We start from the raw sequence: 25,875 nt of genomic DNA on the forward strand, positions 1-25,875 counted from the left end.
AACGGGGCTTTGGTGTTGTTGGGGGGTCGGGGCGCGTTGCGGTTTAGTTTATTAGATTCAGCAAAAGCAGGAAGAAGATTCTCTTTGAAATCATGTCTGGATTCAGCCTTGGCTCCAAGTGCTTGCGCTGTGAAACAGGTGATTTGTGCAGCAAGCGCTGGGAGGGAGGAATGCTCAGGGAAGAGGTAGGGCCAGGGTGGGGATTTGGGGAAGGGGTCCAATGGGGGGCAGAGTTGGGGTGGAGACTTTGAGGAAGGGGTTGGAATGGGGGCAGGTGGCAGAAGTGGAGTCAGGGCGGGGCTGATGGGGCGCGAGCACCCACCGGTGTACCTTAACTCTGTATTTCTTGGTTTTCAGAAATTTGAGCTTTGGAGCTGCACCGAGCTCTTCTTTAGGGCCGTGTTGCTGGTAAGCTCGTCTCTGTCCCCAGCAGAAGTTGATCCAATAAAAGATCTCACATAATCCACCTGTAATAGACCGGGGCCAACATGGCTGCCACAGCACAGCAAATCACTTCTGATGAACTGGATGTTTTGGAAGGTCACGATCTTTAGTGGGAAACGGGAACTTCCTTTTTGAACTCATGACTGATTCAGAGTCAATTGTTCATGTGTCCTGGTTACCTGAATCCAGTCGTGATTTCAAAGAGAATCTTCTTCCTGCTTTTAGTGAATCTAATAAACTCAATAGCAACACAACATCCCCCAACACCACCAAAGCCCCTTTTGTTAAAACATAAAGTTCCGGTTTCCCACACACTCGCGGTGCAGCAGTTTCTTTAAGAGAAGACTCGACCCTCCCCACGTGACAGGGTTTGCAATGAGGCAATTGACAATGTTACTTTCACTTCCCCCGGGCGAACGCTGCGATCCGAGCGCAGGTTTGTCAATTGGGAACAAACCCACGTTTCTTTTAACACCGATTTACGGAAAAGCCACGAGACAAAACTGCGGCTCTTTGATCCCCAGAATTAGCTGAGCAACATGCGTGAGAAACGGGACCAGTCAGTGACCATGTCACTGTCCCAGCCAAAGGGGTGAAGTCTGGCCACACCCGGGAGATTTTAAACTTCCCAGAAGACCCAACCAGGTGGGTGAATTTTGCTTACGAAGGGCTGTTTGTAACGTCTAACACCCAATACTTATTGCGGGGACAGATTGTTCAAAACACAAGGAGTAAATAATCCTGTGATCATTTGTTTCTCTCTTTGCAGAAACTTGACAGAACAGCTACATTCAAAGTGATTTGTCGTCAAATACGTTGCAGTTTGTTTTCATAGCAATGTAACACGAGACTTTTACACCTTGTGGAATGAGTCATTTCTTTGTTTTGCTGAATTTTATTCAAGAACAGGGGTCCCAACACTGTTCTTGGGAGAGATTTGTAACGTCCTATACTTTGAATACAGGAAATTTACTGCAGCAAATCCAGCTGCCATCAGTCTAGTTTTCTCCCTGTGCTGACATTGCAGTTTTCTGCCTCTTGACTAGGGGGTGAATTGTTTTGTTCTTGTAAAAACTAAAATTATGCTCAGAATCAATCAAAACAGAAACCTGCCTCCTTTTCTCCTTCTGAATTCAGTGGGAATTAAGCATGTGCCTAATGTTGATCCTGTGTTCAAGAGTGTCACTGAGTGGGGACTTCAGGCTATATTTAAAAAGGGACATTTATATATCGTGTAACAGATTAGCTCTTCCTGTGTGAAGAGCCATTCAAGGGTCAATATCATGAAGAAACCTATAGGAGTGCAGCTATTTAAAAATGGCTGTATTATTGTGAAATTATGTGTTTGTTTTGATTAAAAAATTAGCTTATTTTAAATTTTTTAATCATGTATTATTGCACAAAATATGATATTTTAGTTTTAACTTTTTTCACCCTTTTCTTCTTTTAGACAGGATAAGGGATGGGTGAATAAAATGTTTTTATTCCATTTGATTAGGGTTTCTCATTTTGAATCAATTTGAAATATTTTTTTCATTTAGCATCATTTTGTTGAAAAATTAAAAACATTAAAATAATAGGAAAAATCAATTTTAAAAACCAGATTTCTAAAAGCCATTCTCTATTGAAAAATCAGTTTGTTTAAGTATTTTTGATCAGGTTCAGTATTGTCAACTCTCATCCGAAGAAGTGGGTATTCACCCACGAAAGCTCATGCTGCAAAACATCTGTTAGTCTATAAGGTGCCACAGGATTCTTTGTTGCTTTTACAGATCCAGACTAACACGGCTACCCCTCTGATACTCAACTCTCATAGTTATTTGTGATTTTTGTTATTTTTATTTTGTCTCCCAGTATTCGGTAATTTTCTGAAAGCCCTAATGTTCTAGTTTTGAGTGTATGTGATAACATTTGATTTCATTTAAAGTAAAAAATAAATTTCTAGCCTTTATAGTTGCAGGGAAAAGTATAAGATTGAATGTACCCTCAAGGCTCAAAAACCAAATGGCAAAAAATAGGAACTCAAAATGTATATTTAAAATATTGATTTTTAAGTCAGTCACATACCTTTTTTGACCCAATTTGTGATTATTTTTTTTAAATGTGTGTACAGGGGGGGAGGATTTTTTGTATTGATTTTCATAAAGCAACAAATATTCTAAAGCACAAAAAAAAACCACCCCACAAAAATGTACAGCTTGTATATGTTCCCATAATTAAACAATTATGCAGTTTTACAGCTAATCAAAGCTAAAAGACCAGACAATCATAGGCGTGGGAAGTAGGGCTGTGGGGGGGGGGTGCAGTGTCCCCAGGTTTTATGTGGGGCTCCACTCCTGCCCGCCACTAGCTGTGGACCCAGCCTCAGTCCCTTTACCCCTGTCTGTGCGCCACCCTTCTGGAGATATAGCCCTGCTCCCAGCCCCAGCTCTGAGGGGAGGGGTAAAGGGCATGAGGTAAAAAATTTGAGGGCACTTTCACTGCCTTTCAGCACCCCCACTGTAAAAACTGTTCAAGTGCCTCTGCAGACAACACAAGACCAGACAATACCATGCACCCCTAACACATTAGGGTTGGGGTTATACTGACTTTTGAATCCTGGGTTTGGCAGTACTGCTGCTCTGTTTTTGAAAGGCACAAACAAATTTCAGTTTGCTGCAATGGGGGCGGGGAGGGATAGCTCAGTGGTTTGAGCATTGGCCTGCTAAACCCAGGGTTGTGAGTTCAATCTTTGAAGAGGCTACTTAGGGATCTGGGGCAAAAATTGGTCCTGCTAGTGAAGGCAGGGGGCTGGACTCAATGACCTTTCAACATCCCTTCCAGTTCTAGGAGATTGGTTTATCTCCTATTATTATTATTATTAATTCATCCAATCTGCACAAACCAGTTTATCACCCCTATTAATTTAATTCACCAAAGTGCTGTAGTTTTTTGGCAATAAAGATCTGAAGGAAATGCCAGATTCTCAGGGTGGATGAAAATTGATCTTTAAAAAATGATTTAAAAAATTAAATCAGAGGCTTTTCTTTCACTTGGATTTTTTTAAATTTAAATTAAATACTGGTTTATCTTTCAGATTAAAATTATGACAACTGATGCTAAGACATATAACATTCAAGCAGTATATGCTTGCTTCAAAAGTTTTAAAGAAAATCAGATCAATGAAGCAGTGGCAGTCACTGGCTAAGCACCTGGAAGCAGAATTTGTTGAAGGGCTCATTCAGCTTTTGACAGCAATAGCCTGTTCTGCAGGTACAGAGAAAATATTTTATTCATTTCAATGTACCCAACTAGCTCAATTCAATGACTCGTCCATTCAAAATTGAGAAACCAGTTGGGAGTTGAAAAATCAGGAAAGTTTGTTTTCCACTTTGAACCTATCATTAAGAACAAGGTGTGAGAGGATGAGATCTACCAGCTCTAAAATCTTGAAGGACACGGTGACCAAAAACAATCAGTTCAATTCACTAACTGCAGATAATAGTTCCTTTTTTCTAACAAATCAGATTTGAATGCAAGACATGTTTTAGTAAAGTATTTTTCTCTTCCCTATCCTGTTGTCCAGATCAAGTTACAGTGAAGATGAAGCTTCTTTCATTCTGTCCTAGCTCTGCAGTGAGCACCTCTATGCCTACTTTGATCATTTTCTTCATTATTTATCACATTCACAAGCTGGAATCAGGTAGGAATCCCTCTGGTCCTTCTGCTGCTTGTAGGATTTGTTTCATTGTAGTGATTTATAAATCATGCCTATTCCACTCCTTTGAACAAAACTGAAAAAAACCCAAACCAACCAAACAAACAAAAAAACAACCCCCAAACCCACCCCTACAAGAAATTCCAGATTGGCTCAATATCAGTAAATAAGTCTCCACATCCTCCCCAACCCTTCTGGAGGAGTAATTCTCCATCAGCTGCATATGAGGCAATTCAGTTTCTCTATCCATCTAGGTAATTATATCATCATAGTATCTGAGTGTGAGGCTGTATGGAATATGAGTGACCATTTATAATGGCATTGATACCAATGTTACAAAATCACAATAATTCTTATACAAGATATGCCACGAGAAGTAATTATGCCGCTCTACCCTGTGCTGATTAGGCCTCAACTGGAGTATTGTGTCCAGTTCTGGGCGCCACATTTCAAGAAAGATGTGGACAAATTGGAGCGAGTCCAGAGAAGAGCAACAAGGATGATTAGGGATCTGGAAAACATGGCTTATGAGGGAAGATTGAAAGAACTGGGTTTGTTTAGTCTGGAAAAGAGAAGGGGACATGATAACAGTTTTCAAATACCTAAAAGATTGTTATAAGGAGGAGGGAGAAAAATTGTTCTCCTTAACCTCTGAGGATAGGACAAGAAGCAATGGGCTTAAATTGCATCAAGAGAGGTTTAGGTTGGATATTAGGAAAAACTTCCTAAATGTCAGGGTGGTTAAGCACTGGAATAAATTGCCCAGGGAGGTTGTGGAATCTCCATCATTGGAGATTTTTAAGAGCAGGTTAGACAAACACCTGTCAGGGAGGGTCTAGACAGTGCTGGTCCTGCCATGAGTGCAGGGGACTGGACTAGATGACCTCTCGAGGGCTCTTCCAGTTTTATGATTCTATTGTAAGGTATCAGTGGAAAAGGCTTGATATGCTAAATATAAGTTTGTTTATAGTATGTATCATCTTTGTATGGTGAGATATAAATATGTGTGGTATATTTGTGTCTCAAACTTGTGCTGTGACACCCCCAGACAGACCGGCATCAGCACTATCCAGCCTGCTGTAGAATGAGCCATTGAGAAAAGCCTTGGGACTATGAGTCAGCAGGACGTAGACAAGTATGAGGGGGTAGCCGTGTTAGTCTGTATCCACAGAAACAACGAGGAGTCTGGTGGCACCTTAAAGACTAACAGATTTATTTGGGAAAAGCTTATGCCCAAAATAAATCTTAGTCTTTAAGGTGCCACTGGACTCCTCGTTGTTTTTCAGGACATGTAGGGACATGCATAGGTGCCGACTTCTACTGGTGCCAGTGAGCGCTTGATTCCTCCCTCTGCCCCTACCCCGTCCCCGCCCTGCTCCCATTCCGACACCTTCCCCAAATCCCGACCCCGGACCGGCCTCTTCCCTGCTTCCTCCCCTGAGCATGCCACTTTCCCACTCTTCCCCACTCCCTCCGAGAACTTGCTATGGCTGTGTGGCAGCAGCAAGTGCTGGGAGGTAGGTGGAGGAGGCGGTGTTGTGGGATGAGGAGTTTGGCTGCCAGTGGGTGCAGAGCACCCACTAATTTTTCTCTGTGGGTGCCCCAGCCCCGGATCACCCACAGAGTTGGTGCCTATGGGGTCATGCCGATGGACAGGGGACTCCAAGTACCTTTTCATGCCCATGTGCTGTGAGTTTGTGTTTGGGACAAAGGATGTCCATGCCACATGGCAAAGGATATAAAAAGGCAGCTGCATCTTCTCCATTTTGTCTACAATCCTGCTTCTCACCTCTGGAGTAACTTCTGTACATACTGAAGCTTTGAACAAAGGACTGATAGACCCATCCAAGCTTTGGATGTGTTCCAGAGGGACTTTGCAAGCTAGCAAACTCACCAGTGCTGCTAAGAACCTGATATATGGATTCTGAAGTCTCTCTTTCTGTATGTGTATATATATGTGTGTGTATATATATGAAAGTATCTGACTGCTTTGACCATTTAGCAACTCTCTTCTTTTTCATTCCTTTTCTTTTCTAATAAAACCTTTAGATTTAGATACTAAAGGATTGGCTGGCAGCATGGTATTTTGGGTAAGATTCAAACTGGTATTCTGGTAATGTGTCTGGTCCTTTGGGGAATTAAAATAACATTTTTTATAACGTGAATAGAGATTTAAGTAACTTCTCACTGTACTGAACCTATTCACAGATTGGGAGCCAGAGACTGGAATGCAGTAAAGGGGGCTGTGTGATTTTTTTTCTAGATAACCAGTGTGGGGGATCAGAAGCACAGTTTGTGATCTAACTAGAGTGTAAACCACCAGTTTTGGGAGAATCTTCTCTCCTTTTTGCAGCCTTCCCTGACGTTGGCATTTCCACTGTGGGCTGCTCTACACACCTCTGGTCATGCTGAGCATCCTACTTCACATGCTTGCATCCTCTGTGACCCAGTCCTTTCTCAAACACCAAGGCAACCTGGCCTAAAGCTGAAGTGATTTGGGGTCAGTGAGGCCAAGGCAAGTGAGTCCCAGAGTTGAAGACCCTGTAATGAAAATGTCCTGGCAGTGACCCCGTCTCACTGAAAACAGGTGGACGGGGGCAAAGGAGGAAAACTCAAGAACCTCAGCTCATCTCAATGAAAATGGTGTCCTCATACGAGGTGAGAGGTGGTGGTCTCCAAAGAAGCTGGGTCCCAAAACATTAGGGTGAAATTCTAGGTGATCTCTGTTGACTTCAGTGGAGTCAGGATTTCATCTTTTCACACTTCTCATATTACAACCAACACTGAGAATCACATCACAAATATAGTGAAGGCCGGGACAGATCACAGAGCTCAGGTATACAGTGTATATACTCAGGTCACCCTGTCCAGTCACAGGGCACTGAAATGGCTCTGTGGCATGTCAAATTAATATAAGGGGAGTTATCAGTGACGCCTATACCTGAGCTGGCCTGTCACTTTTTTTAATGTAACTCTCCTCTCCCCCACTTTCACTTGTTTGTTATTGTGCCAAATTTTCAATGTTCAGGCTGGAAATTTGATTGCCAGGAGTCTGCCCCGTGCTGAATTTTTGGAAACTTTGAACCTATTGAGCCCTCTGAGGTGCTTCTCTTTTTGCTTTGGTGTCTTTCACAGCCCAGTTCAATGTGACCAGTCCTGCTCACCCTGTCACTGCTGTTGTGGGTGAGGCCATTGTGTTACCCTGTCACCTATCCCCCAGGATGAGCGCTGAGAACATGGAGGTGAGATGGTTCCGATCTGATTTCCTTTCATTTGTGCACCTGTATCAGCATGGGAAGGATGAATACGGGAACCAGATGCCAGACTATCGTGGAAGGACAGAGCTTCTGAAAGCTGGCATCACGGATGGGAATGTTTCCTTGCAGATTCTTAATATCAGACCCTCAGATGAAGGACAATACCACTGTTTTGTTCAAGACGGTTCTTTTTATGAGGAAGCCCCATTGGAACTGAAGTTAGCAGGTCAGCTGCTCTTGTCTGTATTATCTTAGTCTGGGCTGCAGTTTTTGTTCTTTTCTACTGCAACAACAGTGACTAACAACTTGTGAATTATTTTAGAGTAACAGCGTGTCTAGATTTCAGCACACGACCATGTTCATACACTTTGGAAAATATGCTTAAAAGGTTTCCCAACGTTTTATTAAAGACCTTTTCAGAATGGTCAAGAGATTTCCTTGCCCAAAAGATGTTTTTGGCTGACTTCAAAAGGAGGGAGAGAAAGGAGGGAAAAGACATCTAGACAAATATGGGCCTGGTTTATACCTAGAAAAATAGGTCAGTTTAACTGTCTCTCAGGGGTGTGAAAAATACACTCCACATGAGTGACAAAACTAAGCTGACCTAAGTCCCCATGCAGGTAGCGCTGGGTCAACAGAAGAATTCTTCTGTCAACCTAGCTACTGCCTCTCAGAGCGGTGTATTACCAATGACACCAGGAGAAGTCCTGCCGTTGGTGTAAGCAGTGTCTCCACTGAAGCACCACAGTAGTGAAGCTGTGCTGCTGTAGCCTTTCAAGTGTGGACGGCCTGTGGTCTTCCAATTTCTCTGCAGTCATTCTGAGGCGAGGCTAAGGTGGGACTGCCAGGTTTATAGGGCCTTCTGACGTGGTCCCTACAGGTAGTTAGTTGGGGTGTAGTCAAAATCAGTTGTAGCTTTCTGATTGGCTGAGGCCACATAAAGATGATGGTGAGGGAGGGAGACATTATGTATTTACTGCTAGTGGATGAGTCTGAGTGTTTGTCCCCTTCTGCTCTGACACAGGAACCATGGAGCCAGTTAGATTTATTTATTTGTTTAAAAATAGAACAAACAAAATGTTTATCCAATATACTAAAAACTGGCTTTCTGAAAAATTCATATCCCACTAGGTATTTAAATGAAGTGACCAGATTTCCAAATGTGTTCAGTGCTCCATTGCTCTTGGGTAGAGAGGACAATATCTCTCACTTATTCAGTGAAATTATTTTAAATATTTGTTCACATCTTTTCCTGTGTCCATGCGTATTGGGAATTCAGAAATTCCAGTGTTCATTAATCCCGTCTACATGATCAAGTGATCTCTAGTGGGAATAAGGGATCCACAATCTCTCACTCATCCTTTTAGCTGTTAAGTTACCCCATTGATTTGGCACACATTTATGTAATTTTTCTTCTAGCTTTGGGGTCCAATCCTCTCATCTCTGTGGAGAGTCACCAGGATGGAGGGATCCGGGTGGTTTGTCAATCAGCTGGGTGGTACCCACAGCCCAAGGTGCTATGGAGAGATCCCAGTGGGCAAGAATTACCATCACTGTCTGAAGCAAAATCCCTAGGGGATAGTGGCCTGTTTGAAACAGAAAATTCTATTATTATAAAAGAACGTTCAAACCAGAACCTGTCCTGTTGGATCAGGAACACCGTTCTCAATCAAGAAAAGGAATCAACCATTTATATAGCAGGTCAGTTACCAGCTAAACCCACACACAGAAATCACCTTCAGCAGAAACAAAACAAAACATAGGAAACAAAGAACTGAAGCATCTGTTGTGCATATTTTACAACTACATAAAAACAAGGAAGTTCAGAAACTGGCACCTTAAGAGGTCACAACTTCGGCAATCTGCCTTAATTTTGAAGATTTAGAGTTATCAGAGTTCTGGGTTTCATGTAAATTTAATAGTAACTCCAATACTCCTGAAATTCTTACTTAAAAAAAAGAGTGTGTGATTTTTGAGAAGAAATATTCACCAAACCTTGAAAGAGTTTGTTCCTAAAAACTTAACTTCACCACAGTGATTTTGTGACTGTAGCAATTTTTACACTATGGTTTGTTTGCTACCCTTTCAATAAGTGAAATATCACCAAATTATGTGGGCTTGTTTCTGTTGACATTCAATGGGAGTTGTGCTCATAACTCACTTTGCCTTTGTTTACACACACAAGCTGCACTGATTATCTACTCAGTTATCGACGAAACCTCTTGTCTGAATGCTCTTATTTCAGTTTCAGAGTGTCCTATGTATTTTGCTTAAGTCAGTTCCTTACTGATTGATACTAAATGGATAAAGGACTCCATTCAACTGATTTACAATTTAAAGTTTTGTCAACCAGTTTAGTTAAATTGGGGCAGTCCTGTTACGTGGTCAGCTGTGGAATCAGTGTAACAATGATGACTGCATGAGTGTTACACCAATTTCACTAAACCAGTGCATAAATCCTGTGTGGAGAAGGCCTTAGGCATGTTTGAAATGCCCACCCCGGCTAGATGATTTTGATGCTGTAAACACAAGAACGGCAAAAGAAGATGAATCAATTTTCAGCACATAATGTTTGAATTAATTGCAATTATAATTAATTGAAATAATTGGGGAAATTATTAGTGACTCAGCAAAATACTCTTGCAATTTCTGAATGCTGCTGAACAGTGAGGAGCAAATTGTTTGCTGCCATAACTCCACTGAAGTCAGTGTGGTTTTGTGAGCAGAGAATTTGCCCCTGAACTCAATGAAGCTCTGAATACCATGAATCAAACCAGGCCTGGTCATTCACAGGTTAATCAACCAACACAGCTTTAGCACTGGAGTAATTTTTACAATCAGGTTTTGGTCTTTTGTGTAGCATAGAGGGGGTCATGTTTTCACTCTTATCTCACATACGTCCTGCTGGGGACTATTTATGTAGTTACGTGCAGTAGAGAAAAAATTGATGTTGTTCCTGCTTCCAAACTAATGCAAATCCTGTGGGGTTTATTTTTCAGATTTCTTTTTCCCAAGGGTGAATCCATGGATGGTGGCTCTGAGTGTGATTCTCCTGGTTTTGTTTGGTTTCATTGGCCTCACTCTTTATCTATTTAACATGAAAGGTAAATGTCACAGGGGAAAATGTTAGTGAAATGAACAAGAATTTTCTTCTAATAAATGAAAAAAGGGAAGAATGACATTTTACACTAGGACAAGCAGGGGAAGCACAGACCTGCACTGCGCTCCCCCCAGCAGCACAGGGAAGGAAACATTACTAAGGTTTCCATTTGCTCCAGGAGGCAGTGATCTGCACCAGCCCTTTACAGGCACAGAATATTTCTCCCCCAGAACTGCCTCAGTTAAGCTGAATGGAGCATTTGGGGAAGGGGTGGAGGGAAGATTGAGCCAAAACCTTCTCCCCTCCTCGCTCTTTTCTCACCACTTCCCACCCAGCTGTGCAGTTATTCCCTCCTCAGTTCCCATGGACTTTGGGAATTAGTTAATGTCTCTTTCCCTCCTCTGATAAGAAAATATTTTGTACAGAGTTGGGTCCCCATAACGATTGTGTTTGATTTTATTTTGGGAGCAGTTGTCTGATTTCATTTACTGTTACAAAGAAATTGGAATGAGACAAAACCTGGCAAATTTCATCCCAATAGGTAATATTAAAAAATATACAACAGTAGAAAAGAAAAGAGGGGTCTGAATAGACATGAGCTCTGAGCCTGAACATGAGTTCTGACAATGGTGAGGAACAATAAGTCCGAGATGGAGAAGGGAAAACTTTTTCTCCTGGTGTTGAGAATATGAAACCCATCAAAGGCTCATGAATTGTATAATCACTGGGCAACTTTCATGAAATGCAGACAACTGTATAACCAAGGCAAAACTGCTCCTAATAAGCATTTATATTTATTTCTGTTTATTTTTAATGGAACGGGATATAGAAATCTGTAAATGTCATGCTCTTTCCTCCAACAAGTAAAACTTTTCTACAAATTTGTCTCCTCATAAGGGTACTTCTTTGTTTATTTATGAATTTTTTGAGTGGAGTTTTTTAACCAGAAAAAGATGAAAGCCAAGATACTGCACCACTAACATTAGTTAGAGCTTTGCCATTGACTTCAATGAGTGTAGGATCAAGCACTGAATGCACAAGTCATGTCGCTAAAACAATCATGCTGATAATTTGAGGGCCAGAAATTCCAGTCAGCACCCCCAGAGCTCCCAGCAAAGTAAATGGGAATGTGAGAGACAATACAAGGAAGCTGGACTGGGCTCTAATGTCTAGATTTTAAAAGGTATGTGGTCAGCTAACTTTCACTGAAATCAGTGGGAGTTAGGCTCCTAAATGCCTTGAAAAATCAGACCCTAATTCCATAAGGAATTCAAAACTTTCAGAATTGTAAATCCTTGAAAACAGTCAGTTACTGTCGGACACTTAACTCTAGCGTAGCCACATGGTTAGTAAAACATGAATGAAATGTTTGGTATTTAGGGGCTAGACGTTCCTATCATAAAAACACGCCTTTAAATCTCCATGAACGGAAAATATTCTTAAGTAACTTGTATTGACATCTGTTTGCTTTATTTCGTTTCTGTAGGGAAACATCTTGGAGAAATCAGTAAGTTCAATTTTTCTCCACATAGAACCTTTTCCATTAAGTTGTTTGCTGTTCTGTTATTTATGATGATGGTTATTATTAAAGAGAGATCAATTTGAAAATCACATGAAATGTCAGTGATAATGTATTGATCATTATTCAGTATGTGGGTAAGAGGAAATCAGAAAGAAAATGTTGTTTGCAATCAGGGCCGGCTCTAACATTTTTGCTGCCCCAAGCAAAAAAAAAAGAGCACCGCCCGACCCCCCCACTCCCTGAGCACCGCGTGGGGCCGCCCAAGTCCCCACCCCCCGCCCCAGCGCTGCCTGGCCAAACCAAAACCAACAAAAACAAACCCCGATCGCCGCCCCCTCCCAAGGTGCTGCCCCAAGCACGTGCTTGGTAGGCTGGTGCCTGTTTGCAGTGTATCTTCTCTGAGGGTGAAATCCACATGGTGCTGGAGGCACCATGACATGGGGGACCAGGAGGACACTGTGCCATCAAATGTCCTCTTGCCTCATTTGACAAGTAAATAATTTGGTCCAACATGGATCTTGTGTGTAATTATATCTGAGGAGAAGGAGTTCATTTTTTCGTTTAATCTTAAAAGGAAATTGGGATGAGATTAACCCTGATAAATTTCACTCTAACAGGTAGTATGAAAAGTTATACACAATGTTCAACTTTCACAAAACTCAGACAACTGTATATCCAAGAGAAAAATGCTCCTAATCATAATTTATATTTATTTCTGGTTTTTATTATTATTTTAGGGAAACGTGATACAGAAATTGGTAAGTGTTGTGCCCTTTTCTCCAACAAGGAAAACTTCGTACAAATTAGGGGTATTCAGTTGCTATGTAGCCACATCCTATGGGACTTTGCAGGTGCTCCGTGCCCTGCCCATATTTGTCAGAAGGTGGAGATGGATGGTAGGAGAGAGATCACTTGATCATTAACTGTTAGATTCACTCCCTCTGGGGCACCTGGCATTGGCCACTGTCGGTAGACAGGATACTGGGCTAGATGGACCTTTGGTCTGACCCAGTACGGCTGTTTTTATGTTCCTACGTTGGAAAGAGACTCTTCTCCCCGGATCTCAGTGGTTTCCCTGCCCATAGCCTGGATCAATGGGTTTGTGAGGGACAGGCAAGGATGCGTGATGGGAGGCTGGGGTTGATTCCATCCTAGAAGAGATGCACTTAATTAGTGTGTGTTTGTTTCTGATTCTATGTTACCTAGATGATCTTCAAAGAGAACTTGGTAAGTGTTTCTGGTTCTCAAATGCAGCCTTTTCCGTGCTGTTGAAACTCTCTCTGGATCTCTCGATCTCTCACCCTTCTGCCAGGTGGAGTCGGCAGCAACACGGGCTGGGTTCAATGTCAAGGGTTCTTCTTAGCAATACAAACCAAAAAACACTTGAGACTTCACCCAGTAATCTGGGAAAATGTAACTCCTGGGTTTCTTTAAGGCTTATAGTGGCACAGCTGTACCACTGCAGCTCCCTGCAATCGGGTGTCCCATGTGGCTGCTCTGTACCGACCTCCCACCAGCATAATTCAACCACCCCCAATGAGCGGCAGTAGCTACGTCACTGGGAGAGTGTCTCCCGCCAACACAGCACTGTCCACACCAGTGCTTTTGTCAGTGAAACTTATGTCAGTCAGGGACGTGCTTTTTTCACACCTTAACTGACAAAAGTTTTACTGACAAAAGTGCTGGTGTAGACACAGGATAAGAGACGAAACGTCCCACTCACCCGCCCTGAGTCTGGGTGTAACAAAAGAAAACTTGTATTACAAGGCAAAGGGACCCCAGCATTGTTTTTGGAAAACACCAAGGCCATGATTCCAAAGCATGTAACCCTTAGCAAACCCCCACCCCACAGGACATTGGGCAGTGTCCTTTGCCTCAGTTTCCCACCTTGCCCTGTGAAAATCCAATGAGTGAATGACCTGTAACACACCACTGCCCTCTCCCGCCACTGCAGCCCACTCACAGTTGGTTGCTCTCAATTAGCCAAGACCCAGAGTTCAGAGGTGCCCTCCCACCCCTGAAAAGTGCGTGTGTGGGGAAGAGGGGGAGCATTGAGCAAGGCGTCCGCTGTTGCTTCCACATCTACAACTGGCTTGCTGCTGCTGCTGTTACTGTCAGCGCTGGCCATAGGTGCCGATAGGCCCGGAGCACCCACAGAGAAAATTAGCAGGTGCTCTGCACCCACCCACAGCCAAGCTCCCTAATCCCCGCAGTGTATTTCACCTACTGGCGGCCTCGCTGACCAATTCTTCCCCCTCCCTCCCAGTGCCTGCTGCAAACAGCTGTTTCAAGGCACTCAGGATGCTCTGGGAAGGAGGGGGAGGAACAGGGATGCGGCACACCTCGGGGAGCAGGTGAGGAAGAGGCGGGGTGAGGCCTGGGACATGGGGAAGGGGATGGAATGAGGTGGGTCGGGGCAGAACAGGGGTGGGGATTTGGGGAAGGGGGTGGAATTGGGGGGCGGAGCCTGGGGTGGAGCAGGGTGTCAAGCACCCATGGGCCAGAGGGGAAATCGGCACCTGTGCCACTGGCTGCTCACTGCTTCCCCTCCCTGAAAAACAGGGAGGGACATTGAGCAATGCCTCTCCTGCCTCTGGAACTGGTTCACTGCGGCGGCTGTTGCTGTCTCTGCCTCCACTGGCTGATGCCTCTGCCGCTGGTTCTGCTGGTTTTTCTGGGGCTGTTACTGGTCAGCTCCACTGCTGTTCTCCTCGCAGCTGCTGCTGGCCCCCCACGGCCACTTCTGCAATGGTGTGTTCTGAGGTTCCATGACCTACCCAGGGATTCCAGCAGGCCGTGGCTGCTCCTCCATCTCCATGTTGTTCGCTGCAGCCCTGTTCCTGCACTAGGTCTACGACCTGGCCCCTAGACCTACTCATCAGCAGTTTCAGCTCTTGCAATCGCTGAACTGAACCAAGGGCTCTCCATGGAGTCCAATCAGCTCTGGCTTTAAACACAGGAGAAGGGAGGGGAGGGGAGGGGAGGGGAGGGTCAAATGGTACCTAGGGCTCTCAAAGGGGAATTCATAGCATCAGGCAGGAACACCTGTCCCCACCCGCTCTGATTTTCACTGGGTTTTGGTGTCTCTATCCCCTGCTTAGCCAGGGAGCTTTAATTTAGGGTGTCATTGTGACATACCCAGGGTACAATCCAGACTAAGGGGTGGCTGTGTCACCCCCGCCCTGCAACCTGGGTGCCCCATACAATGCTCTGCCTATGTAGCCTCCTACCTGGATGGCTCACAAACAGCCTCCACTGGGGCTGGATTCATTATGTAAGCAGGGGAATGGTCCTGCTATTGTGGGGAACTTTCCTGGCTTCTGTGCTACCCTGGTGAAGTGGGCTAGCGAAAGGATCTGAGTCCTCGCTCCCACTTCCTTTACCCAGAGGCCTCCCTGCCCTTGAGGACTCTCCTGTCTGGCAGAGTTCTCGTAGCCCCAACAAGGCTGGGCCCAGGATTCCTGGGGTGCTCGACCCCCAACCCTGCTGTGGCCACCTAGGACAGGGGCTAAGGTGTCCCCACTCCAGGGTACCCTCTCTGCACTGGGCACCTCCCCGACCCACTGATTATTCCATACAATTTAAAGCAAATACAAGTTGTTTACTTAACAATTAATTTAAAGAGAAGAATAAGAAAAAATGGGAAAGGTTACAGGAAAACACATCACTCTGCTCTGTGGCAGGGAACATTACAAACAGTGTCTCTGGACATCAAAGCACTTTACAGTCTGTTCCTTGTAGGTCCCAGGCCTCCTTCTCAGGCCCTGGCTGTGCTGCAGTTATGCTGCCGGTTAGACACTTGCACTGGTGGTGACCACACACCTCCGGGCTTTGGTGGTGGGACCCTTCTTCCCAGCGTCAGCCCCCTGTCGGGTTAAGATCCCCCTCCCAGCCTGGCCTGCATGGACCCTTGGCTGGAGCAACTTTATGCACTGGGCCCTTTTACCAAGGTTCCCCCCTTGGCTGGTTCCAGTTGCTCACCACACCTGGCTCTCTGGCTGCAGCTCTGGATCTAGCACAGGGTCTGCTCTCCAGCTCAGCTTCGGCCCCTGCTTTCTCCTTAGCTCGGCCCCACTCCGTCTGACCCAGGCAATTCCAGCTCACATGGAGGACGGGACCCACCCTGGCCTTCTGTCTCCTTGATTAGCCGGCCCGCTCTGTCAATCAGGCTGACATGGAGCATTGGCCTCTTGCCATTGTTCCTGGGGACTGTCAGTCTCAGGGTACGTCTACACTACGGGACTATTCCGAATTTGCATAAACCGGTTTTGTAAAACAGATTTTATAAAATCGAGTGCGCGCGGCCACACTAAACACATTAAATCGGTGGTGTGCGTCCATGGTCCGAGGCTAGCGTCAATTTCTGGAACGTTGCACTGTGGGTAGCTATCCCGTAGCTATCCCATAGTTCCCGCAGCCTCCCCCGCCCCTTGGCATTTCCGGGTTGAGATCCCAGTGCCTGATGGGGCAAAAATCATTTTCGCGGGTGGTTCTGGGTACAGCCTCACCCCTCCCTCCCTCCCTGAAAGCGCCAGACAACCGTTTCGCGCCTTTTTTGCTTGGTGAACTGTGCAGACGCCATAGCACAGCAAGCATGGACCCTGCTCAGCTCAATACCGCAATCGTGGATGTTTTAAACACCTCGCGCACTCTCATGCAGTATATGCTGAACCAGGACCTTCGAACCGAGGCGAGTAAGAGGCGGATACGGCAGCGCGGCGATGACAGTGATGAGGACGTAGACACAGAATTCTCTCAAACCGCGGGCCCCGGCGCTTTGGAGATCTTGATGGTAATGGGGCAGATTCTATCCATTGAACGCCGATTTTGGGCCCGGGAAACAAGCACTGACTGGTGGGACCGCATTGTGTTGCAGGTGTGGGACGATTCCCAGTGGCTGCGAAACTTTCGCATGCGTAAGGGCACTTTCATGGAACTTTGTGACTTGCTTGCCCCTGCCCTGAAACGCCATAATACCAAGATGAGAGCAGCCCTCATAGTGGAGAAGCGAGTGGCGATAGCCCTGTGGAAGCTTGCAACGCCAGACAGCTACCGGTCAGTCGGAAATCAATTTGGAGTTGGAAAATCTACTGTGGGGGCTGCTGTGATGCAAGTAGCCAAAGCAATCACTAAGCTGCTGCTACGAAAGGTTGTGACTCTGGGAAACGTGCAGGCCATAGTGGATGGCTTTGCTGCAATGGGATTCCCTAACTGTGGGGGGGCGATAGATGGAACCCATATCCCTATCTTGGCACCAGAGCACCAGGGCACCCAGTACGTAAACCGGAAGGGGTACTTTTCAATGGTGCTGCAAGTACTGGTGGATCACAAGGGACGTTTCACAAACATCCACGTGGGATGGCCAGGGAGGGTTCATGACGCTCGCGTCTTCAGAAGCACTACTCTGTTTAAACGGCTGCAGCAAGGGAATTACTTCCCAGACCAGAAAATAACAGTTGGGGATGTTGAAATGCCTGTCGTTATCCTGGGGGACCCAGCCTACCCCTTGATGCCATGGCTCATGAAGCCATACACAGGCAGCCTGGACAGTGGTCAGGATCTGTTCAATTACAGGCTGAGCAAGTGCAGAATGGTGGTGGAATGTGCATTTGGCCGTTTAAAGGCACGCTGGCGCACATTACTGACTCGCTCAGACCTCAGCCAAACCAATGTCCCCTATGTTATTGCTGCTTGCTGTATTCTCCACAATCTCTGTGAGAGTAAGGGGGAGACCTTTATGGCGGGGTGGGAGGCTGAGGCAAATCACCTGGCCGCTGATTACGCGCAGCCAGACACCAGGGAGATTAGAAGAGCACACCAGGAAGCGGTGCGCATCAGAGAAGCTTTGAAAACGAGCTTCATCAATGGCCAGGGTACAGTGTGACTGCTGTGTTTGTTGATGAACACCCAACCCCCTTGATTGACTCAGTCCCTGTAAGCAACTCCCCCTCCCCCTTCGAGTACAGCTTACTTATGCAAATAAAGTCACTCATTTAAAAAGCATGAATTCTTTATTGATTCATTATAAAAAGAGGGAGAGAAGTAAGGGTGTGCTTTGGGAGGAGGATAGGAGGGATGGAGAAGGCCATTAAAAAAAATTCAGAGTAACGACATCCTTCTGGTTGGGCTGTCCACGGGGGTGGAGTGGGCGGGTGCACGGAGCCTCCCCCCACGTGTTCTTACACGTCTGGGTGAGGAGGATGTGGAACATGGTGAGGGTTGAGGGTGGTTATACAGGGGCTGCAGCGGCACTCTGTGATCCTGCTGCCGTTCCTGAAGCTCCACAAGACGCCGGAGCATGTCAGTTTGATCACGCAGCAGCCCCAGAGTTGCATTCCGCCACCGCTGATCTTCCTGCCGCAACCGCTGATTTTCCTGCCGGTCTTCCTGCCGCCACCTCTCATCTCGGTTGTCCCTCCTGTCCTCACGTTCACTGGCCTCTTTCCTGTAATTTGAAACCACGTCCTTCCACTCATTCAGATGAGCTCTTTCATTGCGTGTAACTTCCATAATATCCGAGAACATCTCATCTCACGTCTTCTTTTTCCTCCGCCTTATCTGTGCTAGCCTTTGGGATGGAGGAGGGATGGTTGAAAAATTTGCAGCTGCATGAGGGAGATAAATATTTAGAAAGATACATTTTACAGAACAATGGTTATACTGTTTCACAGTGAACATCACTATTCACCTAGCACATGTGATTTCCCTACAAGGTCGCATTTTTCATCTTAATAGTGAGTGCTTGCAGCTCTGGAGTTACAGATCTCACAGACACAGGTCCAGGCATCAGAATTCAGCTTGCATGCGGCCATGGTAAGCCACTGTCTCAGTGATTTACCCCTCCCCCCCAACGCATGGCTAATACCACGCTAGCTCCCTGCTAATCAACAACCTTCCCCCTCCCCCCCCCCCCACCCACTGTGTGTCTGGTAGCTTGGGGAAGATCGCCGGTGACCAAACAGAAAAGATCATCGGCATTTCACTCCTCCCCTCCCCCCGCTTCGCTACGTGCAGGAAAGTGTTTTTTTTAAGCTGCTGCATTCCACGAACCCAGTAGAAAAATGGCCACCCCCCTTACTTAAATTCCTGATTTTTAACCAGGTTATCCTGAACGATATCACTTTGCTGAGGATAACAGAACAAGATAAAGAGCGGATGCTTCTTGAATGCCAGCAGTCACCGGGACCATACGCTGCTATGCTTTGCCACGCAATGATACCTGATTACTTGTTACATGCATGGCATGGTAAAGTGTCCTACCATGGTGGGCGGAACAAGGATGCCTTGCCCAGAAACCTTCTGCAAAGGCTTCTGGAGTACCTACAGGAGCGCTTCATCGAGATGTCCCTGGAGGATTTCCTCTCAATCCCCGGACATGTTAACAAACTTTTCTAAGTAACTATACTGTCTGCGAATGCATCCCAAGTCCTCAGGGCAAATCAATCATTAAAAAAGGCTTGCTTAAAAAACAATGTTTGCTATTTGCAAAGGTACACTCACCAGAGCTCCCTTGTTGCTTGTGAGGGCTGGGAGCAGGGTAATTCCGTCAGGGTGATAAAAAGCTCCTGGCTGCTGGGGGTCACGGACTGCTGTGTGCTCTCTGCTAGGTCTTCCTCTTCTTCTTCATCTTCATCTTCCCCGTCTGCATAATCCTCAGACATGGCAGAGATTACAACCCCCACCTCGGAATCCACGGTCAGGGGTGGGGTACTTGTGGCACAGCCCCCTAAAATTGCATGCAGCTCAGCATAGAAGCGGCATGTTTTTCGACCTGCCCCGGACCTTCCGTTTGCTTCTTTGGTTTTCTGGTAGGCTTGTCTGAGCTCCTTAACTTTCACTCTGCACTGCACTGAGTCCCTGCAGTGGCCTTTATCTGTCATAGCCTTAGAAATTCTTTCAAATACTTTTTCATTTCGTCTTTTGGAACGCAGTTCTGTTAGCACTGAATCCTCTCCCCATATAGCGATCAGATCCAGTACCTCCCGAGCGGTCCATGCTGGGGCTCTTTTTCGATTCTCAGGAGACTGCATTGTTAACTGTGCTGATGAGCTGTGCGTGGTCACCTGTGATGATGAGCTCTCCACGCTGGGGAAGCAGGAAATGAATTTCAAAAGTTCGCGGGGCTTTTCCTGTCTACCTGGCCAGTGCATCCGAGTTGAGAATGCTGTCCAGAGCGGTCAGTGGTGCACTGTGGGATACCTCCCGGAGGCCAATACCGTCGATCAGCGTCCACACTAACTCTAATCCGATATGTTAATACCGATACTAGCGTTACTCCTCTCGTTAGGGAGGAGTACAGAAACCGGTTTAAAGAGCCATTAAAATCGATATATGGTGCCTCCTAGTGTGGACGGTTGTGGCGTTAAATCGGTTTTACGCTCCTAAAACCGATTTAAACGCCTAGTGTAGACCAGGCTTCAGGGTCCTGATTTGCCATCGATCCCTCCCCTTTTAGTGCTGGGAGCTAGCAACCAAACACCCCCACTGAATGTTAGTAAGGGGGCAACAGTCCCCTTACATTTAATTGATTTTCAGATTAATACCAAGGTCTTAATCTTGCATCAGAAGGGGACTGGGAGCCAGTGAAGGGACTGGAACATGGGCCTGATGTGTCACTGTGGCCTAAGCCCTGGAGAAGGCCGGCAGCTGCATTAGGTACCAGCTGGAGCCTTCACACTCAGCTGTGGATTCAGTGATCTGCAGTAACCCAGCCTGGCAGTGGCAGAGGCAGGGATCACTGTGGCCAGACGGTTACCCACAGGAAGATGCAGAGTTTCCTAGTGAGCTGAGATAAAGGGGGGAGTCTCATCTAATTCTTCAAAATGTGTCCTTGCTTCGGAATCACTTTGCTCTTGCCTGGGTTCAGCTTAAGCCAGCTGCTCTTCATCCCAGAGCCCTGGTGTTACTGCATTTGCTCAGCTGAGTTCTCATCCCTCTCTCTGTGTTTGGTTTCAGACTGGAGAAGAAACGTCGTCTGCCCAGGTAACTACTGCTCCTATTGCATCAATATCCAAAGCTCCCCTGCCCTGAGATTTCCTGTCCCTTTTTCTCATGCAGTTAACATTTTACACTAGCTTTTTGGGGCAGGGACAGCTCTGTACTAAGGTGAAAAAACTCAAAGGTTTGTGTGGCCAACGTTATGATTTTGGGTGCCTAAGGAGTTCATCTGTGCACACTGGAAGCTCAGAGGATTCCCAGAGAGATGCTGTTAGAGTCCCTGATGGGGATGGAGGCTCAGGGAGGGAGGGGTGGACAAAGGGCTGGGCCAGGGCAGGTTAATGTCTAGGCTGCTGGTTTCAATTTTCAGAAGCCCTAACAGGGCTGCATGTGCCCAGACAGCTGCTGCTGCTGCTACTCTAGCCATGGCACAGGTACATGGCAGCCAGCAGAGGTTAGCACATTCACTGTACACAGACACCCATTGGTCACACACAGAGATAGAGATCCCATCACACCAGGGCCGGTGCAAGGAAGCCCCCCCCCCCCCCCGCAAGCCCTGCAGCAGCTCCACCCCCCCCCCACCGTGGCACTTCCCCCCTGCCCTGAGGTGCCCCCCGTGCAGCAGCTCCCCCCCCCAAGGAGCTCTCTGGCATCTCCCAACCCCAGCTCACCTCTGCTCCAGAAGCCCTGCTGTTGCGCCTGTCGCCAGGCTCCTGCCACATGTGCTAAGCAGAGCTGCGGAGCTCTGCCCAGCCGCCGGCGCCCCTGCCGGCAATGAGAAGAATGGCATGGGATGGGGCAGCTGCTGCGCTGGGAGGGAGAGGGAGTCTGAGCCGCCGGCAGGCAGCCCAGGGGTTCTCTTGGGTCAGTGTGCCACTGCTGGCAGTCCGAACCCCTGGGCTGCCGGCGGCGGCGCGCTGATCTAGGGGAATCCCTGGGCTGCCGGTGGTGGCACCCTGACCCGGGGAACCTCTGGGCAGGCTGCTGGCAGCTCAGACTCTCTCTCCCTCCCAGCACAGCAGCCGCTGAAAGGCTTTAAAAAAAAATTGGTGGTGCCATTTTTTGGCACCCCCAACTGATGGCGCCCTGGACAACCGCCTAGTTGGCCTAAATAGTAGCACCGGCCCTGCATCACACACTGACTGCACCACCCCCAACACACGGCAAGATCCAAGCTGTATGGGAAACCAGTAAGAGCCCAGAGAGAGCCAGTGTGGGCTCTGGAATTCCTTAGGGAAGATGGACCAGGAGAGGAGTGGTACGGGGAGGGGTAAGGTTAGGGAGTGGGAGAGGAATAGAGAGATGCCCAGGGGGTAGGAGTGGTCCCTGTGAGGAATGATGATTCTTCCAGGGGGCCACAGCTGAGGATGGCTATTCAAGTCCAGTGAAGACTGTGAGGCCGTTCAGAGGGACCTACACCCCCACCCCCACCCCAAGCTGTGTGAAAGGGAAACATGGTGGGATATGAAGTGCACTGGTGATAAATGAATGTACCATGGAGGGAAAAAATTGAGCAACTCATTCACATTACAGGGTTTGAAAATAAGTGCATCAGCAGCTCAGTAATGCAACCGGGAATTCACCGTGTTCAGTTTGACAAAAACCTCTGCTCACTGCGCAGCTCTGGGGAAAAGGTCAAACAAAATATGAGAATCCATAAAAATGGGATGGTGAATGACATGGGAATATTATACAGCCATTCTATAAATGTGGTTTGCCCTCATCTGGAGCACGGTGTTCGGTACCGCTCACCCCATCTCAGAAAGGGTAGCGAAGAAGAAACGGGGGCTCAGAGAGAGGCAATGAGAATCAGCATGAGGAGAGATTGAAAAAATTGGGAATTTTTACCTTTAAAAGAGAGGAGTGAGAGGGGACATGATACAAGTACAGAATACTGCACAACACCCCCACGAACAGATGATGATTCAGGCTGCAATGTTGAAGACTTGAGAGTAGGAAATGCCGGTTTTATGTTTGCCTGTACACCCTTAATCCTCACCCCTTGTGCATCCATCCTGGGCAGTGAAAGAATGAGGCAGGGGTCCTGTGTCAAAAAACAGTGTGTGATCATGTAACTGGAGATTGTATCATTATGCACACACACAGGTCACTGGCTAAGGAAAAAAGAGTCTGTTAAAATTGTAGCCGCTGACAGAGAAATGCTTACAGGTGTATTTGGGGATTGTTTACTTTATGCTGAACTCTAGGACGTATCTTTTCTGCAGTGTAACATTTTATAGGCATAAGGAGCCACTCCTTACGCTCGATATTTCCAGACTGTCGGGTTTGGTTTGGGCCCCCCGGTGCCACCCCATCCTCCTTGGCGTGATGGTGCGTGTGAGGTCATGCCGCATGGGGGACACCATTTTTCAGAGATGGAGGGTGCGGAGTGGGGTCCCCCATCCAACACTGGACAAAATCACCTCCATTTTAGACCCCATGATGGACAGCAGACAAACCTCTCAAACAGAGGTCTGCCCATTTTAATCTGTACGAGTGGCCTCCCTCTCTACAACACTAATTTCTGTTAATGTGCTTGTTCAGATGAGCTCTCATCTCTGACTCTGTGTTTCCAGGGCTGGGAAGTTCTGTGCCACCTGTACAAGAAGGTAACTGAAGTTCAGATTCTATCAATGTGCCAATCTCAGCAGCTGTTAGAACGTTTTGCTGCTTTCCCCTGACTGGCCATGGGAGGGGAGTTTGTGGCTCAGGGCAGAGCTCACAAGCATCCTGCATTTCATAGCATGGGAGGGGAGGGAGGTTGTGTAGCCCTGGCCTGATGTACAGCAGTAAATCCAGACACTATTGTGTCTACTCCTCCTGTCCTTCCTCTGCTTTCATGTGCAGTGCGACCTGCAGAGCTTCCTGGGCCCACAGCCCAGCCTGGGGTCACAGCCACTGACATGTGCCAGCCCTTAGCACAGGGCCAAAGACACAGCTCCTTCTCCCCCAGCTCCCCGGGGCTGTCCCTGCTCACAGCCCCCTCCCTGCCTGAGGCCGTGGGGGCCAGAGCCACGGGCTGTGGAACAGGAGCAAACTGAATTCTGGGTCTGTTAAATGCCCAGTAACTGAGGATTAACAATTCAGAGTTTGGAAACAGAGGAAATGACGTGTAAATGCTAAAATTCAGCGATTAGAGAGAGGAACAAAGATATTTCAAGTGACACAACAGGGAGGTGAGGAAATAAAATATGCCCAGTGACAAGAACACTGGTGATAGAGCACAGAGAGAGCCCAGGGGGAAAGTCATGAGAGTGCAAAGAGGGAGACACATCGGGATTGGGAAGGGCCCAGAGGACTGAGGGATGGGGCAGCGTTTGGAAGGGGCTGGAGGGCCGGCAGTGCTTGGCAGGAACAGGAGGGTGGGGAGAGCATCAGGCCCTCAGCTGAATGGGGCTGGTGCGGAGGCTGTAGAAGTGGGGGCAGGTGGAAGGGCCTGGAGGTTTGGTGACGGTGGCTGCTTGGAGGGAACAGGCAGGTGAGTTGGTTTCCACACTCACAGCAAATTCTCTATAACCTTTCATGTCCTGCTGCCCTGGGCTTCTCCTGCCCCATCTCCTCATCCAATATGGTTTTCTCTACCCTCTGGCATCCCTTCCTTCATGTCTCCATTCACCACTCTGCTTGCTCTCCCTCCTTCCCCTCCCGCTCCTTCTCCCCCAACACTCCCCTTGCTCTCACGTAGGCTGAGGGTGCAGGGCTGGGATGTATCTGTTCTCTCCCCACAGCGATGATCTCTCTCAGCTGGGAATATGGGGTTTAAGATGGGAAACTGCAGGGAGAGGTGAGGCGGATCAATGACCACTGAGCAGCAGGAGCTCAGTTTCTCACCACTATGTTGCCCCCCATCCTCCCGACATGTGGGTCTCTAGTCCCCTCCCTGGAGAGATGTGCAGCAGGACATGAGAGAGCCTGAGTCCCAGACCTGGCACAAGTGACCCTTTTGCTGCAGGGCCCATCTCTGCCAGGGATGTGACTCTCCCCTGCACTGTGCTGACATCTCAGAGCTGCTCCCCATTCAGAGCTGACAGGTAAATCCTGCAGGAAGGAGATTCAGAGTCACTCCCCAGCTGGGGCAGATTCTGTCACTGACACCATCAAACCCTCCCCCAGGGCTGAGCTCTGCCCTTAATGCTCTGATTCTCTCTCCCCAGCGAATGTGACTCTGGATCCAGACACGGCTCATCCCGACCTTGTCCTGTCTGAGGATCGGAAAAGTGTGAGATGGGAAGACACACGGCAGCGACTGCCCAACAACCCTGAGAGATTTGACACTGAGCCCTGTGTGCTGGGCTGTGAGGGATTCACCTCGGGGAGACATTGCTGGGAGATGGAGGTGGAAATGGGGGATGGGGGAGGCTGGGCTATGGGGGTGGCCAGAGAGTCTGTGTGGAGGAATGGATGGATCAGCCTCAGCCCTAAGGGGGGGATCTGGGCTGTGGGGCGGTGGGAGGGTCAGTTCCGGGCTCTCACCTCCCCTGTGACCCCCCTGCCCCTGAGCCGGGCCCCCAGCAGGATCCGGGTTTGTCTGGACTGTGACCGGGGACAGGTGACATTTATCGATGCTGGTGACGAGGCCCCGATCTTCACTTTCCCGCCGGGCTCCATCCCAGGGGAGAGAATCCGACCCTGGCTCCAGGTGTGGCCAGGATCTTGGCTCAGACTGTGTCCCTGAGACACGCAGCAGAGGCAGGAATAGAAAATCAGCCTCTCTAGCCTCATGGACTCAAGTCTCTATGATCATGGAGGACTCCCATCTACCCAGCCTCTGGCACCTCATCTCTATGGCTGTTGGAAGCACCTCCCGCTCCCTCTGTGCAGATTCAGGGATGGGGGGAGGAGGGGGAAGAACCCCTGGGGCTACAGGAGGGGCCCTGAGTGGAAGAGGTGGGGGCTGGGCAGGGGGTGGCACTAA

At 47.6% G+C, this 25,875-nt stretch overlaps 1 protein-coding gene across 1 annotated transcript; it reads left to right on the forward strand.

The window, feature by feature from the left end:
- Positions 1–5: 5 nt before the first annotated feature.
- Positions 6–25,875, forward strand: LOC123345305 (butyrophilin subfamily 1 member A1-like). Its single transcript, XM_044982081.1, has 12 exons — positions 6–138; positions 358–1,089; positions 4,010–4,126; positions 7,277–7,624; positions 8,818–9,099; positions 10,398–10,502; positions 11,985–12,005; positions 12,758–12,778; positions 13,227–13,247; positions 20,976–21,002; positions 23,537–23,569; positions 25,115–25,875. Exons 3-12 carry the CDS (start codon positions 4,027–4,029, stop codon positions 25,633–25,635), a joined length of 1,479 nt encoding a protein of 492 aa, XP_044838016.1. The 5' UTR covers positions 6–138; positions 358–1,089; positions 4,010–4,026; the 3' UTR covers positions 25,636–25,875.

Source organism: Mauremys mutica, chromosome 12 (assembly GCF_020497125.1).
Source record: "Mauremys mutica isolate MM-2020 ecotype Southern chromosome 12, ASM2049712v1, whole genome shotgun sequence".
Classification (NCBI taxonomy): Eukaryota; Metazoa; Chordata; order Testudines; family Geoemydidae; genus Mauremys; species Mauremys mutica.